Source organism: Nyctibius grandis, chromosome Z (assembly GCF_013368605.1).
Source record: "Nyctibius grandis isolate bNycGra1 chromosome Z, bNycGra1.pri, whole genome shotgun sequence".
Lineage (NCBI taxonomy): Eukaryota > Metazoa > Chordata > Aves > Nyctibiiformes > Nyctibiidae > Nyctibius > Nyctibius grandis.
The window spans coordinates 55,254,217-55,270,155 of record NC_090695.1 but is presented as its reverse complement, the minus strand read 5'-3'; the positions used below and the strand labels follow the sequence as shown (position 1 = coordinate 55,270,155).

General features: G+C 41.4%; 1 protein-coding gene across 2 annotated transcripts in view; it reads right to left on the bottom strand.

Moving 5' to 3' along the window:
* Nucleotides 1-15,939, bottom strand: part of PIGG (phosphatidylinositol glycan anchor biosynthesis class G (EMM blood group)) — a 112,942-nt gene that overhangs the window by 64,748 nt on the left and 32,255 nt on the right. For both annotated transcript variants that reach the window (XM_068422676.1, XM_068422677.1), the window contains exon 9: nucleotides 5,263-5,720. In XM_068422676.1, the coding sequence (XP_068278777.1) occupies nucleotides 5,263-5,720 (458 nt within the window). The remainder of the gene's footprint in view (nucleotides 1-5,262; nucleotides 5,721-15,939) is intronic.

Here is a 15,939-nt window from a genome sequence, read left to right as displayed (position 1 = left end):
CTGGTACCAGAATGAAGATTGAATATATTTCCTTCCACTGCTTTGACCTCACCTTACTACTGCAAATACAAGTAGAGTGAAAGGAGTTATAAATGTGCATGATTCATATTTTATGTGGATAAAGCCTTTTTTAATTGTTTACTTTCATTCTACTACGTACAATAGAATACAGGAGTCACATGGCATGCTAGCTTTGGGGGAAGGGCATTTGGGGATGGTTAAGTACATTATTAAAAGAAAATATTATCATCTTCCTATACTGCTTCTTCTCATCACTTCTCTTCAAGCTGACGCTGTCATTGACAGCTTCACCCCTTTCACAGTGAGCCTTGTAGCAGCTCTGACACCTTCCAAGTATCAGCTCTGACCAAAATTAACAGCCAAATGAAGCTAACAATACCAACTAATTAAAAAGAAAACCTGACTTCCAGGAAAATTTAGGGATTGCATGTTCTCTTCCGCTCCATCTACTCTCTGATTTTCTTTTGCCCTTTTCCCCAGCAAAGCCTTTTTTTTTTCCTTTGTAGCAGATTTCATAGAGACTCTGTGCAAATAACAAAGAACATTTTCCTTATTTCAGCACTGTTGAATGCATCCCTAATAGCCAAATTCAACACACTACAGGTAGATTGATGTTCTGTGTTTTGCTGCTTACGTTTTTCCATGCACAAACCTGCACAATAGTCTGTGTCTCAAATGCTGAGCCCCTTAAGCACTGTCCAGATAAGCAAATATTAGTCTGAGCATGAGCACAGATGTCTAAAAGGTCAATACAGGGGGGAAAAAAACAGGGTACTTTGTTCATTAGTTTATCCCAGAGACAAAACAGAAGGCCGGATACAAAAAGCCTGAGCAGCTTTAACTCAAACTAACAAGGGTACACATGATCTAAGTAAGGTTCTAATTTCTTATTACTAAAAAATGTGCTATTAAGACATAACTATGCAAATTATACACATACTAAAAACAGACTAACAATCAACCTTACAGACTAGCAATGCATTTTGGGAAGATGAATAAGTGCTTTATGCAACTCAGCTTATCACCAACTTTTAATTTATGCTATAAAGAAAACACCTCATCTCAATCCTGATAAAAACACTAAGGAAACAGACATCTCTACCACCTTGTTCTCTTGTGAAGGAGAAGCAACAAAGATGTTAAAACCTCCAACCAAAGAAAATGCAAGCATACTGGCCAAACCCAAATTCACAGATACTCTATGAACCACAGGATATGCAAAAATTTAGTTGCGTCATTGACTGATCTTTCCAAAGCTTCTCCACTGAACCATTTCAGACCCAAGAACTCACCTACATCCCATCACTCAAGTCCAAAAACTCTACACTTCAAATGCTGCATTTAGGCAATCTTTTAATCCCATAAAGCAACTGAAGTATATGTCAGCATGGTGACATATATTGTATTCTCCTGTTAGGTTAAAAACTGGTCCATTGACTTAGGTCAGGATGTAGCTCCACAGCTGCCCAAGCCAACCTGTGCAAGGCCTGCCAGGGTTCTGCTCTTTTGCCTGCTCCTTAAACATGGCAGAAGTAGTTACACCATTGAAAGGGAGAAGGCAGAACTGTGGCACCCCCAATGACACATCCTCTTAGACTGACATGGGATGGCACTCTGGACTGTTCTGGACTAGAAGTTTGTGAACCATTATTTCTTTCTCAATCAGACTTGAAAGTCAAGTGGTTTTTGTAAGGAATGATTGACAATGACAGAAAGAAAGAACTGTTTTTGTCTGCAGCACTTCAAAAGATGCAGATACTTACACATTTTGTTTCTACAGGAATTCAACAGCAGAAGTGCTGGCTTGCACACTCTTCCTGCATCCCTGTTACTACGCCAGCCTACTTGCCTGTGAAGCTGGATGGTAAACCAGGGTGGGAAGTGATCCATCTGAAAGCCAAGAGTTTCCCACCCCATCTTGGGTTATTTTTCCAGCCACATGTATTCAATGATTTACTTCACCATACTGACAAAGCAACAGCTGTGCTGGTAAAATACAGAGCCAGTGAGGGGAGGAGCAAGACAGCAGGCACCTTGCCTTGTAAATCAAGAGTGCCTTTTATACCATTATAGCCAAACAAGCAGTTGTAGCCTAAGACTATAGCTGTAGAACCTTTTCTCTTCTACTTGCTTCAAGACCCAAGCACATATACCCAATATGAGACTATAATTTGGTGAGGAAGCACAGGGAGCAATTAATCTGTAAAATTCTAAAGTTTTGGTTTCGATATCTAGCTGCTGTACTTCAGTCTTACTGAAGGGGAGGCAAACAGCTTTAATAACACAGTTGTGATGGCTTTATGAAGGGGAGGTAATACTTAATCAACCTGACAGACTTCTGTGATGAAATGACTAGCTCGGTGGAAGAGCGGACAGCAGGCAATGTTGTTTATCTCGGCTTTAACAAGGCTTTTAACACCATCTCCCACAACATCCTCATAGGCAAACTCATGCAGTCCACGCTAGGAAAGCAGACAGTGAGGTGGACTGAAAACTGGTTCAACTGCTGGGCTCACACAGTTGCAATCAGCAGCACAAAGTCCACCTGGAGGCCAGTCACTAATGATCAGCTCCAGGGCCTGGCACGTCTTCTTCACAACTTCAATTCCAGGCACTTGACATCTTCATTAATAACATGGACGATGGGACAGAGTGCCCTCTCAGCAAGTCTGCACATAGTACAGAACTGGGAGGAGTGGCTGATACAGTAGATGGATCTGCTGCCACTCAGAGGCACCTCAACAAACTGGAGAAATGGCCCAAGAGGAATTTTACGAAATTCAACAAGGGGAAAAGGCAAGTCCTGCACCTTGGAATAAACAGCTACACACATCAGGGCAGACTGGGGGCTGACCATCTTTTCAGACATGGTTCTGAGCATCCTGGTGGACAATGAGTTGATCATCAGCCAGCAACATCCCCTTGCAGCAGAGACAACCAATTTGGGGTTGTATTATGAAAAAAGTTACTAGCAGGTTGAGGAAAGTGTTTCTTCCCCTCTGCTCAGTCCTGGGTCCAGTTATGTGTTACCTAGTACAGAGAAAGATATGGACATACTGGAGCAAGTGCAGTAAAGGACTAGGAAAATTACGATGGAAATGGAGCATCTGTTTTACAAGGAGAAGCTCAAAGCACTGGGACTGTTTAGCCTCAAGAAGAGAAGGCTCAGTATGGATCTTGCCAGCCTGACTGGAGGTGGAGGGTGTTAAAAAAGATGAAGCCATATTCTTCCCAGTGGTGCCCAGCAAAAGGACAAGAGACAACGCACATAAATTGAAATAAAGGAAATTCTGTTTAAACAGGAGGAAAATTTGGGGGTGGGGGAAGAAAACAGGTTGCCCAGAATAGTTGTGGAGTCTCCATGCTTGGAGCTATCAAAGACCCAGCTGGACAAGGCTCTGAGCAATCTGTTCCAGATCACTCTGCTCTAAGTAGGCGGATTGAACCAAATCATTTCCAGAGGTCCCCTCCAACCTCAACCATCCTGTTACTCTGCTGTTTTCAAAGATGGATAGGAATTCCATTCCACACACCAATTCCAATTCACAGGAGAAGAAAAATGAAATACAAAAATAGCCTCCTTCCTTCCTTCTCCCCCCTCCATCCCCAATAAAAAAAAAAAAAAGACTAAGCCAGAACAGGTGTAAACAACCTTGGTTTACCTAAGTGGGTTGCTTGGAAGCTCCTGACAGACAATAGTGATAGAGCCGGGCATACAGGATTTCCCAGCTTTTGTTATAAATCAGGAAGCCCTAGAAGCACCTGCTCCAGCTGCAGACTACATTCTACCTGTGCTGTCTCCCCTATAGCTATAACAGGTTTTGCTGCTCTACAGGCATACCCAGCACCAGGAAATCAGAGGTGGGAACACACTTAACTGAGACAGGATCTTTGGAAGTTAAGTCCGGCACGCATACACAATTTTTAGATGGCTGGTAACATTTCCAAGTGCCGGTAAACATTTCTGGGGGATAATACGAGCACAAGCACATCTCTGAAACAAACGCAGTTTTTCAGGTGCAAGAATATCAAGTCCTTGTTTCATGGCATTGTGGCACTAGTACACTCCAAAGAAAAGGGCTAACAGTCTGAAGAAGACATCTGGCTCAGGAGGTTACTGGGCAAATAAATCTTTGGAAGATACTCAGGATTAATTATAAAAATCCTCCAAGTCGCAGCAAATCACACCTAATCCTGCTCACACACTGGCTTAGCTCATAACGAAGGAGTTCTCTATCATGTGGACTTAACATTGGGAATATGACATTCCTTCCTCAATCCCTCACCTCATCTCAAGAGGAGGAATGTATGGTGAAAGCTTTGGTATAAAACAACTGCTATAATGCATCAAATTCCCTCATAACTCATGTTTTTCAGCACTCATGCCTGTCACAGTGATTAGCATTTTATCTGTGAGGCTGCCAATAAGTAACAAGCCTCATATTAGTTCATTTGCTCATGTCGCTATTAATGAATTATGAATGACATTTCGTCCACGTGTTGTAAGATACTGGCAAGAAATCTCTATATCTTACACAGCACAGCCTCCCCACCTGCTGTCTGCAAAACCTTGACTAGTCAGTCACAAGATACTGCTTCTCTGTCCACCAGCTGAAGTACAGAAGACAGTTCAAATATCAAATACTTTTTATCATTGAATAATGGCTGTAGTTCTTCACAATACTAAAAGGTAGTAGAAAAAGAAGCCCTTGTCCAGTGTACTTCAAGTTGTAAAAAATTCCCTTTCTTGTTTATCATACTACACTTGAAAAACTTCAGTTTTTCACCCACACGTTAAATGTCTGTGACAGACAAGGAAGAATTCTGTATGCAGCATCTTCTCCTGCAACTTCAAAAAGTTTGGAATTCAGCAGAACATTCTGCCTTAATTTCAAGGGTTTAATTCTATTAAGCAATTTTTAATTTCCCAAACCAGACACTGTTGACTTTCACATGGAAAATATTTACTTTTTGCCTCCGATAAACCTATCGTGTATAATTGGCTTTAATTAGATAAGTCATCGTGCATAGCAAAGATTACGAACTATTGATAGCAGACAAGGAACTACTCCTGCATTAAACAGCAGTCAAAAATTCCTTATGTTGCCTCACTGTTTACCCGCTTTGCATGTTTACAGAACTTTCTAAAAAGACACTGTATAGAAATGTACACGTATTTCACCAAACAAAACATAAATTTTTAAATAAGACAAAAAGTATGACAATAAATCAGACACCCACCTTGTCAGCCAATGTCCGAAGTCTGGCCGATGAGCCCACTGGACACCTGTCTGATTCAAGGATCGAAGTAGCCGACAGCAAATAAGGATGATCCATGGACTTGCTAAGCTTATCCACTTATCTGATCCTTCTATGAATTCAGCTGAAGAGGTGGCCTTGCCCAATTTGGAATCACCTGCTGCTAGAATGTCTATATTCTTGCACTCAGAGGCTTCCCCAATACTATCAAAATTTTGTTTCACAGTGGTGCTATGTTGAGGGTCACATTCTTTCAGAAGAAAATTATTTCTACAAAGTTCCTGACACAGCACCAAACAAAGTGTATTGATAAGAAAATACCAGGTTTGATGTTCCTCTTCTATAAAACTGCTTGCCCCCAAACTCAAAACATGGCCAATTGTTCCAGCCAGAATCAGCACATCTACTTCTGACCAGCTGGAACTGGACACAACTGGATTCTGCAAACAAAAAAAAAATATAGCAGTGGTGAAAGGATATAAAAACTCCACTTGTTCAAGCATTCGTAGTGTGCTTACAACTATTTCCTCTAAGAAAACAAAATAAACAGCGAGACTAGTTATTTCTACCTTGACAAATCCTAAAAATTTATAAAAGAATCATTTTCGTGTAGCCTATTTAGCTAGTATTGCAACATAATCATACTGTTTAAAATTACATTCTGTTTAAGGGAAAAACTTCTCTATGAATACTCATCACAACCGTAGAGATTAAGATTCCCTACCACCCAGTGACAGAAGGTTTGAAACAAGCTCTCTCCCCATTGCACTTTCATAGAAGTAAAAATAGAAATCCTACAGAAATCAAAATTGAGATACAGATAATAGGTAATTTTCTAATAGTTTAAATCCGTACTACCCTCAACTCAGTACAATGACAGCCTTCACTATTCAAATTAACAGAAGTTACTTGCAGACAATCTGATGGCACCCCTTAACCTTGCTTAGCTTGAAATGTGTCTTTCATCATAAAATCTACTTTAAACCTTACCCACCTATTATTTACTTGACATGCTGTGGCTATCTAAAACCATAATATTCTTTGCCTAATGCCTCCATAGGTTCGATTTCCTGCTCACATCAGCTACTTGGAATTGCCTCATCATCACTGCCCTCAATGTTATGGCTAAAAAGAGAGTCTAAGGGCATGTGGAAGGTGAGAGCATCTGGTTCATTGACGTTATCAGGTAATGGACCTTTTCAGCTCACAGGGAATACAAAGTAACAGGGAAAGCCATAAAAACACCACACACAGACAACAACCTGATAAGCAAGCACTAAAGGAGATCAGCCATTAATTGACAGGCTATTAAGAAACCACAGGCATAGCTCTGAAGAGTGTCAGCCTGGACGTTGTAACAGATACGGGGGAAGTGACAGAACATGAGTATTATGGATATATAAGGGTGACTGTGGATCTATGCAACTCATTAAGCAATGCTTCAGGAAAGTGCCAAAGGTGGGGGAGAGAGGGTGGTGAGGAACAGGCTGGAGGGAGAAGGCAAAGTGAGAGGAGGAAGAATAAAGGGGCCAGAGTCACGCATAAGCAGGCGCCAGTCAGCGCACTTCTCTGACCGAGCCCTGTGCCTGATCACTGTGTTCTATCCTATCTTACTAAATCCTCTCCTAACTATCTTCCTGTGCAACTCCACTCTCTGTCCCAGCTGTAGGTTCTGCAAGGTCTGCAAGTAACTGGGGACAAGCCTGCCTGCCAGCAACTTGAGACCAGAGTGAGTAAAAGCTACACAGGCCTGTAGCACCAGTGACTGCAGCGCATGAGGGTCCACATGCCAGTGACTGGAGTGGGGACTACAGGCCATTGGGACTGTGCGGCCAAGGTGCCAACAGCTGGAGGGATCAGAGTGCAAGAGAGGTCAGGGTGTTTGCAACAGGAAAAGCGACCATGGATCACCAAGCTTGTAGGTCTGCATCACAAACTGAAGGGCCCAGAGTGAGCACCTGTGTATGAGAGGTCACAAGGCTACTGACTGGAGGAACTTCTGTCTGTTTAACTTCTCCTCAAAGTCTGAGACAGAAGTGGGGACAGAAGCCCAGGCTGGGCATGCACAGCAGCAAGGCAGGACAGAGGCCCCCAGAGCCAGCAGGGGCTTCCTAACGTACCTTCACAAATGGGGTTACATGCTTGTGAAGTGTTTTGGGAAAGACACTCTCAAAAATCATCCTTTACCATTTCATTTTCTAATTATTTTTTCCTCTAGTAGAGAACACCAAAGACTATCTCTTAAACTGGTACTCTAAACACCTGAAAAACAACTTAAAAGCCAAATCAGAACTATTGCATGCCATTTTTACTTCAGAAGAAAGATCTCTGAACCTACTTTCACGTTAATTTCTTTAACTGCACACTTCAACCACATCATCCTCCTACATTTGACGTTAGGAACAAACTTTAAAAAACTGCCTTGAATATTCATATAGGTAAATCTCACAGAAAACGTACTCACATTCGAAGATGCACGGTGTACTATGATTCCTGAATTGTTTAAATCATTTGTTAAAAGAATTCAGAAACTGACTAACCTTAGAGCAGGTAACAAGAAAGTGGGTGTAAACAATACAAATATCGCTAAGCATCTTAGATGCAGGTGTCACTTATGCTTAAGATTTACTGACAGCAGTGTATGTATCTTTGCTCAATAAGCGAGGCCATGTAGCATGGAGAGGATAACAAACACATGATGCAAGCAGCTAGCTATGTCTGTCTGGAATTTTGCTTTGATGGAAGCAACTTTTGTAAAATGAAGATTTTATAAGATGCATGTGAAGGAATGCAGGAGGCATAGAGTTACCACCTATTCACATCACCTTCATTTCTTGTGCTGTTAAAGAAATGGTTACATCAAAGTCTCTTCACTTAAAAAAAAAAAACACAACAAAAACAAAACCAACAAAAAAAATCCCCATGAGGTTACACACAACAATAATGGGGCAAAAAAAACCACTAAAAATTTAGCACAAGAATAGGCCTAATCTGAAAAACTGTGCAGGCCAAATATAAATTTACTAGCACTTGAGATTTCTTTGGTGATTTAACAACCACTCCTTTTTGTTTAGTATTCTACTCTGGAAATCAAATATCATAAGCTACATTCTGGAACAAAAGGATAAGGCAGAGATGTCGTCCATGCAGAGACCAAAGACCATGAAATTCACAAAGCTGAGACAAGAACAGTACATGACTAAACTACAGAAGTTTACACTCCAGTAATTCCATCATGCTGACCTTAAAGATCTTGGCTAACTAAATAATGAGCAAGCACGTAAGCACCATCTGCTTGCAGACACAAAGGAATCTGAGATCCTCAACAAATGAGAATGAACCAGTCTTCAATACAATTCATTTGTCTTCTTCGTAAGACATAACATAAAATCTATATGAGGATTTCTCTCTTGTATCTGGTTGCTGTCAGCACTGATACAAAAACTGAAGAAGTGATGTATTATCAATGGGGAACATGCAAAAGCCTCATGAAAATAATGGTGTTAGTGTGAAATGTCCCAGTGTCAGAAATCCATATTTCTTGCCTGCTTGTCTGACTCTCACAACCCCAGTGAAAAGAGAAAAAATTTACTCCTATATTCACAAAGGGTTAAAGTCCAATGGCATTTATTGATAAACCACATTTCAGACCAGAGTTAGTCACTACGCAAAATGAAAAATTATCCTGCAAATTATAATCTCCTGAGCCTTCATCATCTAAGAAATACCGAAAATAGCTTCATTAAGTTTTTCTGAATTTACAGGTAATCCCTCATATATGAACAGTGCCTTAGTAGGAACGCCATCATTAATTTTTTATACGTCCTGACCTTTGATCACTTAGATTGTATTTAGTTTTTAGTTCTGGTTTACAGGCACAGAAATGCAGGTCCTACTCTGATACTCACAGCTCTGTCTTTCTAGCTGCTGAACACCTCCAACCCTCAGGAACTCAGTAGGCACTCCAGATACTAAAAGACTCGTATGACTCGCACCTGTATCTTGGCAAACAAACTTAATACAGAATCTTTGGTTTAGAAATTCATAAATGCCAGGCTTTCAATTTAAGCCTATAATCTGCCAAACCAAGGTAGCTTTAACATTTGATGTATCAGCATTAGTAATTAAGTAATACAGAAACTGACTTCTTTGCCCTATCTTTGAACCTGTCTTGCCAGCTTGCAGAAGTGCCAGTACACAAACAACAGAATATATGCATTTCTGCCCATGAAACTTATATTTTCTTCACTTTGAAATAAAACCTCCTGTAGTCTGTCTCCTGGGTCCAATTCCAGTATGTGGCTTCTGTATGGTTGAGAGTAAAACTCTTTTTCACAAAAATTAACCATTCATAGTTAATGCATAAGGAGTTTTACAATCACTTTTCAGATGAGAAGCATTTTATTTTCCTTGCTCACTATCACCCAAAATTTAAATACTTATCATTCTATTCCCTTCTGATATTTGAGTTTTCTCCCAAAATTTAAATACTTATCATTCTATTCCCTTCTGATATTTGGCAAATGAACTTGCCAAACCACTCTCGATTACCTACCGGCAGTCCTGGTTAACTGGAGAAGTTCCAGCTGATTGGAAATTAGCAAATGTAACGCCCATCTACAAGAAGGGCCGGAAGGACGATCCAGGGAACTATAGGCCTGTCAGCCTGACCTCGGTGCCAGGCAAGGTGATGGAACAGATCATCCTGAGCGCCATGACACGGCACATGCAGGACAATGGGGGCATCAGGGTCAGCCAACACGGATTCATGAAAAGCAGGTCCTGCTTAACCAACTTGATCTCCTTCTATGACAAAGTGACCCGCTTGCTTGTGGATGTAGTCTATCTAGACTTCAGTGAGGCATTCGACACTGTCTCCCACAGCATCCTCCTAGACAAACTGGCTGCCTGGGGCTTCGATGGGTGGACTCTTTGATGGGTTAAAAACTGGCTGGATGACCGAGCCCAGAGAGTGGTGGTGAATGGGGCAAAGTCCAACTGGCGGCTGGTCACTAGCGGTGTTCCCCAGGGCTCAGTTCTGGGGCCGGTGCTGTTCAATATCTTTATAGATGATCTAGATGTAGGGATTGAGTGCACCCTCAGCAAATTTGCAGATGACACCAAGCTGGGTGGCAGTGTCGATCTGCTGGAGGGTAGGAAGGCCCTACAGAGGGATCTGGACAGGTTAGATAGATGGACCGAGACCAACGGCATGAGGTTCAACAAGAACAAGTGCCGGGTCTTACACTTCAGCCACAACAACCCCATGCAGTGCTACAGGCTGGGGGAAGAGTGGTTAGAAAGCGGCCCGGAGGAAAGAGACCTGGGGGTGCTGACTGACAGCCAGCTAAACATGAGCCAGCAGTGTGCCCAGGTGGCCAAGAAGGCCAATGGCATCCTGGCCTCTCTTAGGAACAGTGTAGCCAGCCGGTCTAGGGAAGTGATTGTCCCTCTCTACTTGGCACTGGTGAGGCCACACCTTGAGTACTGTGTCCAGTTCTGGGCCCCGCACTTCAAGAAAGATGTTGAGGTGTTGGAGCGAGTCCAGAGGAGGGCGACCAAGCTGGTGAAGGGTCTGGAGGGTCTGACCCACGAGGAACAGCTGAGGGAGCTGGGGTTGTTTAGCCTGGAGAAGAGGAGGCTCAGAGGTGACCTTACTGCCGTCTACAACTACCTGAAGGGAGGTTGTAGTGGAGTGGGAGTCAGCCTCTTCTCCCAGGCAACTAGTGACAGGACAAGAGGACATAGCCTCAAGCTTCGCCAGGGGAGGTTCAGGTTTGACATTAGGAAGAATTTCTTCTCAGAAAGGGTCATTAGACATTGGAATGGGCTGCGCAGGGAGGTGGTGGAGTCACCATCTCTGGATGTGTTTAAGAAAAGACTGGACATGGCACTTAGTGCCATGGTCTAGTTGACATGGTGGTGTCAGGACAATGGTTGGACTCAATGATCCCAGAGGTCTCTTCCAACCTGATTGATTCTGTGATTCTGTGATTCTGAGTTCCCTGCACCCAGTCTTGATTCCCAATGATGATAACTTTCCTATGACAGAGTACTACAGACCACACTTGCTCCTACATTTTCACAGCAGTTTGGAATTGTTTTTGAAAGCTACCCAGTAAAGTCACCATTCAATCACCTTTTTTTTTTCTCCAAGTTAAAAAAAGCAAAAAAATTTTTGGGTACAACTGCATAAAAATGTTTTAACATTCACTTCACTGAAGAATATCACACAGAGGAGGAAAAACAAAAATATTTTAAAATGAACAGGGTATTTTAAAATAAACAGAAAAAGGGACATGTTTACGTAGTGAAAAAAACACTACAATTCTGTACAATGAAAATTCTCAAAAGTTGTATTTGACAGGTTTTAACTTTTGTATTCTATTTTCAGAAAAACTTGGTTTTGATTTCTATCAGAAATAGGAAAAAAAAATACAACTACTAGTAGTAAATACCGTACTTAAGTCAACTACCAAGCAATTAGAGTGAAGCTATGAACAAGAAGTTAAAATTTTTGACAATTTTCTGGAATTTGTAAAGGGCTGCAGAACTATTTAAAGCTTGAAGTGTCATTAAAAGAAGGGACTGGTGCTGCTAGAAACATAGTAATCAGAACCTATAAATAACAGTCAGGAAGCAGATGCTAACACTGCCTGCACTGGTCTTCAGAAAATTCATGAACTTGGTAATCAGTTTCTGTATTCAGCCACAGTGGGGAAAAAAGCATTACAAATGAGAAGCACTTCAGAGAAATCGTTAGATGTGAACGGAAACAATTTGAAGGAAAAAAGCTCTGAAGCCATTAGCAGGAGAGCTTATCTTAATTACTTTTAAAATATCTACATTTTATCATATAGCATGAGCTTAGAAAAGGCTTTTAGCTTTTTTAACTGGCAAGACCCTGATTCAGAATTCTAGTCCGGCCATCAGAAGAGCAGGGCTTCAGAGCTCTTTCAGAAGTGGAGCCCATACACAGATTCGCACTGTGCAGCTGCACAGGTCACAGACACTTGGATTCAGAGATATTTTAGCATAATACTCCTGACTCACATAGAAGGCCCTTCCAGATCAACACACAGCATATACAGACAACCAGTTTCTCCCCCAAGTCTAAGTATTCTACTGGAAAAGAGGATGGAAGGTGGGACATGAATGTTTGTGAATTACCGTGTTTGCACCCCAGTTATTTACCGGTAAATAACCTCTCACACCCACACTGCAAGCAACACCAGATTATCTACTGCTCCCTTCACATTCTCCAGGCTCTACCTTTGTATAAGCACCCACCTGCAAAAACCCCACCATATCATTCTGCAACAGCCCTGAGACTGGTAGATACGTAAATCAAATCCAGGTCACTGCTTTTATGCATGTTTGGAATGGAGGAACTTACTAAACAAACCTACAAAATACTTCAAGCTTGCTTTGGAACTTCAAAAGAGAAGCAAACCTTTCTGACTAATGAGATGAGATACATATCCAGCAATCCAGTCACCTATGGAATAGGACAGGAGACAGAAGGACGAAAATGGATATCTGTGGGTCTGGATATAAAGTTGTGTCTGCCTCAACCAGAATTATTATTGCCTACACGTCATAAGATGTACTTCAGCTTCCCACATTTTCAGATATGTCTCAGGTAGGAATATGATCACAGACAGACCCGGGATGAGTAAACAGTATTTTTTATTTCTATCTGCCTCAGCCTTGGAAAAACAAACAAACACACAAACCTTCTGAAAAACATTGCTGAAAACCTCCGCATTCATGTATTACCAACTTGGAGCAGATATCTGATCATCTATCATCTGATCATCATGTCCTGAGGCCTCAGCTAGGTAAAACTCCAGAAAAACATATGCACCAATTTCAGATGTTCCCCCACCTTTCTAGTCCAAACAGGAAATGCTTGACTTGAGAACTGTTCCATTACAGCCAAATGCAGACATTTTCAAAGGTGACATGAAGATAACCATCTTCATGTCCAAGAGACACTAACTGATCCCAGTCCTAAAATGACAGAAGTGTTATTGCCAGTGACTCCAAATTTTACTTGTGAACAAAAGGGTTTTTTTCCACTTCTGGAATTCCATTCCAGATGGTCTCATAATTGGTACCAAGAGGAAAAGAGGACAAGCTGCTGCTGAAACACCCTTCTTCAAGCAACAGGGGATTGAATCTAAAGACCCAACATCAGCCAGGGAGAAAGCTCCAGCTGCTGTGGTCTCTCATATGCAGAATGTGGGGTGCTGGAGGTAAAGATATGAAACTGGACACAGTATCCTGGATATAATTTCTAACCAGTTCATCTCGTTTTGCTCAGTTTGTCCTCAAAGACAGATGTACAGACAAAGCAGGGGTGGAGAAGGAAGACAACTGAAATTGAAGGGATAGATAAAGACTTCTCACACTTACTCCTGTCCATGCTCCCTAGGCATAACTGACTAGATGGAATCATCAGAAATGGCCAACAGATTATGGGTATGGAAATGGCACTTCCTCCTCTGAAGTTCCTCAGAAAGATTCATTCTAAAAGCTAACAGCATGGATTATATGGGTGCTTCTTTTTATGTGTTTCTCGAGGAATTACTTGCCTCTGTCAGGGAGCTAGCAATTAATTCCTTTCATAAGAAAAGCCTTTCCACCCAACTCAAGTCTTGAATACCAGGAGACATTTTGCAATTGCTGCTGTGATCATTGACAGAGCAGCTGTGTTAGCAATGTATAAACCATCTGCAGGAACTTATTCACACCAGCAACTGTCTCTCACCAAAAAGGATGAAAATGTGCCAAGAACAAAACCCTAAGACTCAGGCCAAACTAAAAAGGCAGAGCTCATACCTGTCAACCAGTACTTAGTAACAGCCTATTCTAAATATAGTAATAACCAAGGAATAGCAGCATCTTCCTAGATTCCAGTTTTTGATCTAGGAGGAAAGCATTTTTCTTGGGTCATATAAAGTTACTCCTACAGCAGTGGGTGTCACAAGGAATTAACTCATCTCTAGCCATATAACAAAGATTTCTGGTCACAGAGAGACTGAATTGCTTTAAGATTATCAACCTGGAGGAGAAAGCTCTGATCTGTTGTCATTGCTCTCAACACTATTCAAGGGGAATGTCTGTAAATTTTATGCAGGTCTAAAGAGTCACCATTTTTAGGTTCTTACTGTTTTCTAGAATTAGAAAAACTGGTAAAAATTAAGATGAAAAATGGGCTTGTCTTCCATGGTTGTGTTTGTTTAATATTGCACTGCAAGTAAACATTTTCTACAGAATACAGTAGATCATTAATTATTATTTCAAGATCATATTCCTCCACTTTTTCTAAGAATAATTTCTGCTTTGTTTACAATAAAATACAGAAAGCTAATAAAGGCCCTAAGTAGAACAACTCAGTAATGGCAGAAGTGAACTGAGTCCATTTAAAGACCAACACACCCCTAAGTACCAAGTGTTAACAAACTGTACAACTAGACATCTCATTCAGCAGATTTCTCCATTCACATTGATTAATTCTACTTTTTTATTTGCCTTTAAAAAAAAAACCCACACAAGCATCACTAGCTTTGGCAGCAAAACATTAACACTACTTCGACACAAAAATTTTCAGTACCAAAAGCAAACTGTGATTTATGCTTACAAAGACTGTTTGTCACGGTTTAAAGCTGGGCCAGCTATTAACCTGGTGGCAGATGCTCTCTGTTAACCCTCTCCCCCCCCGCACCCTAAGGGAAAGGGAAAAGGGAGAGAGACTTACGGGTTGGAAAGTTAAAACAGTTTTAATAAACTATAATAATGCAAAAGAGTATAATAATAATAATAATAGAAATAATCAAATATATACAAATATATACAAAACCAAGATCAAGAGCTTAGAAATCCTTCTCAGGCAGAGTTGCTCCCCCCAGCACAGGCAGAGGGGAAAATGCAGTAGCTCCTCTGCCATCACACCTGCAGGCTTTTAACTGGAGAATTGGCAAAGCTGGTACCAATCAGTGGGAGACAGGAGGGCCCATCCCTCCTGGGCCCCACCTCCAGGAGGCAGTGGGTTAGTGATAAATAGGAAAGTGAGAATGACGTGTATAGGATGGAATACCTTGTTGGTCAATCTTGGGTCACCTGCCCTGTCTGCTCCTCCCTGCAGGTACGACCCCCCTTCGGCTCTTCACTCATAAGCAGTGAGGAATTTAGCAGTGACCTTGGTTTCTCTAAGACTAATTGGCCTGGTTTGGGCCAAACCAGGACACTGTTCTGTTAGCAGCTATACCTGAGGTGAAACTTCTTTCCCTGATTGCATTAAGCAGACATTGTTAGCTGACTCGTTACTCTATTTCAGTCTGTCTAAATGATCAACAGACTCACTTAAATCTTATGTGGCTGATAAATATAAACATAAGAACGAAACACCATGTTCTACGAACAAGTCTCTTTTTAATCACTTTCAATGCACCAAAATTAATTGCACTGAAGAACATTGAAAGGGGGCGGTGAGGGGGAAGCTGTCTTCAGGAGAGAAGGGAGAACGGCTTTACTTTTAGTCCAAGGCTTCCCTCATAAAAGCAGCATTTCCAAGAAGGAAAAACACAAATTCAGAAATTACAGAAACAAAATTATAAACTAGTTGTCCTGGTTTGGCCTAAACCAGGCCGATTT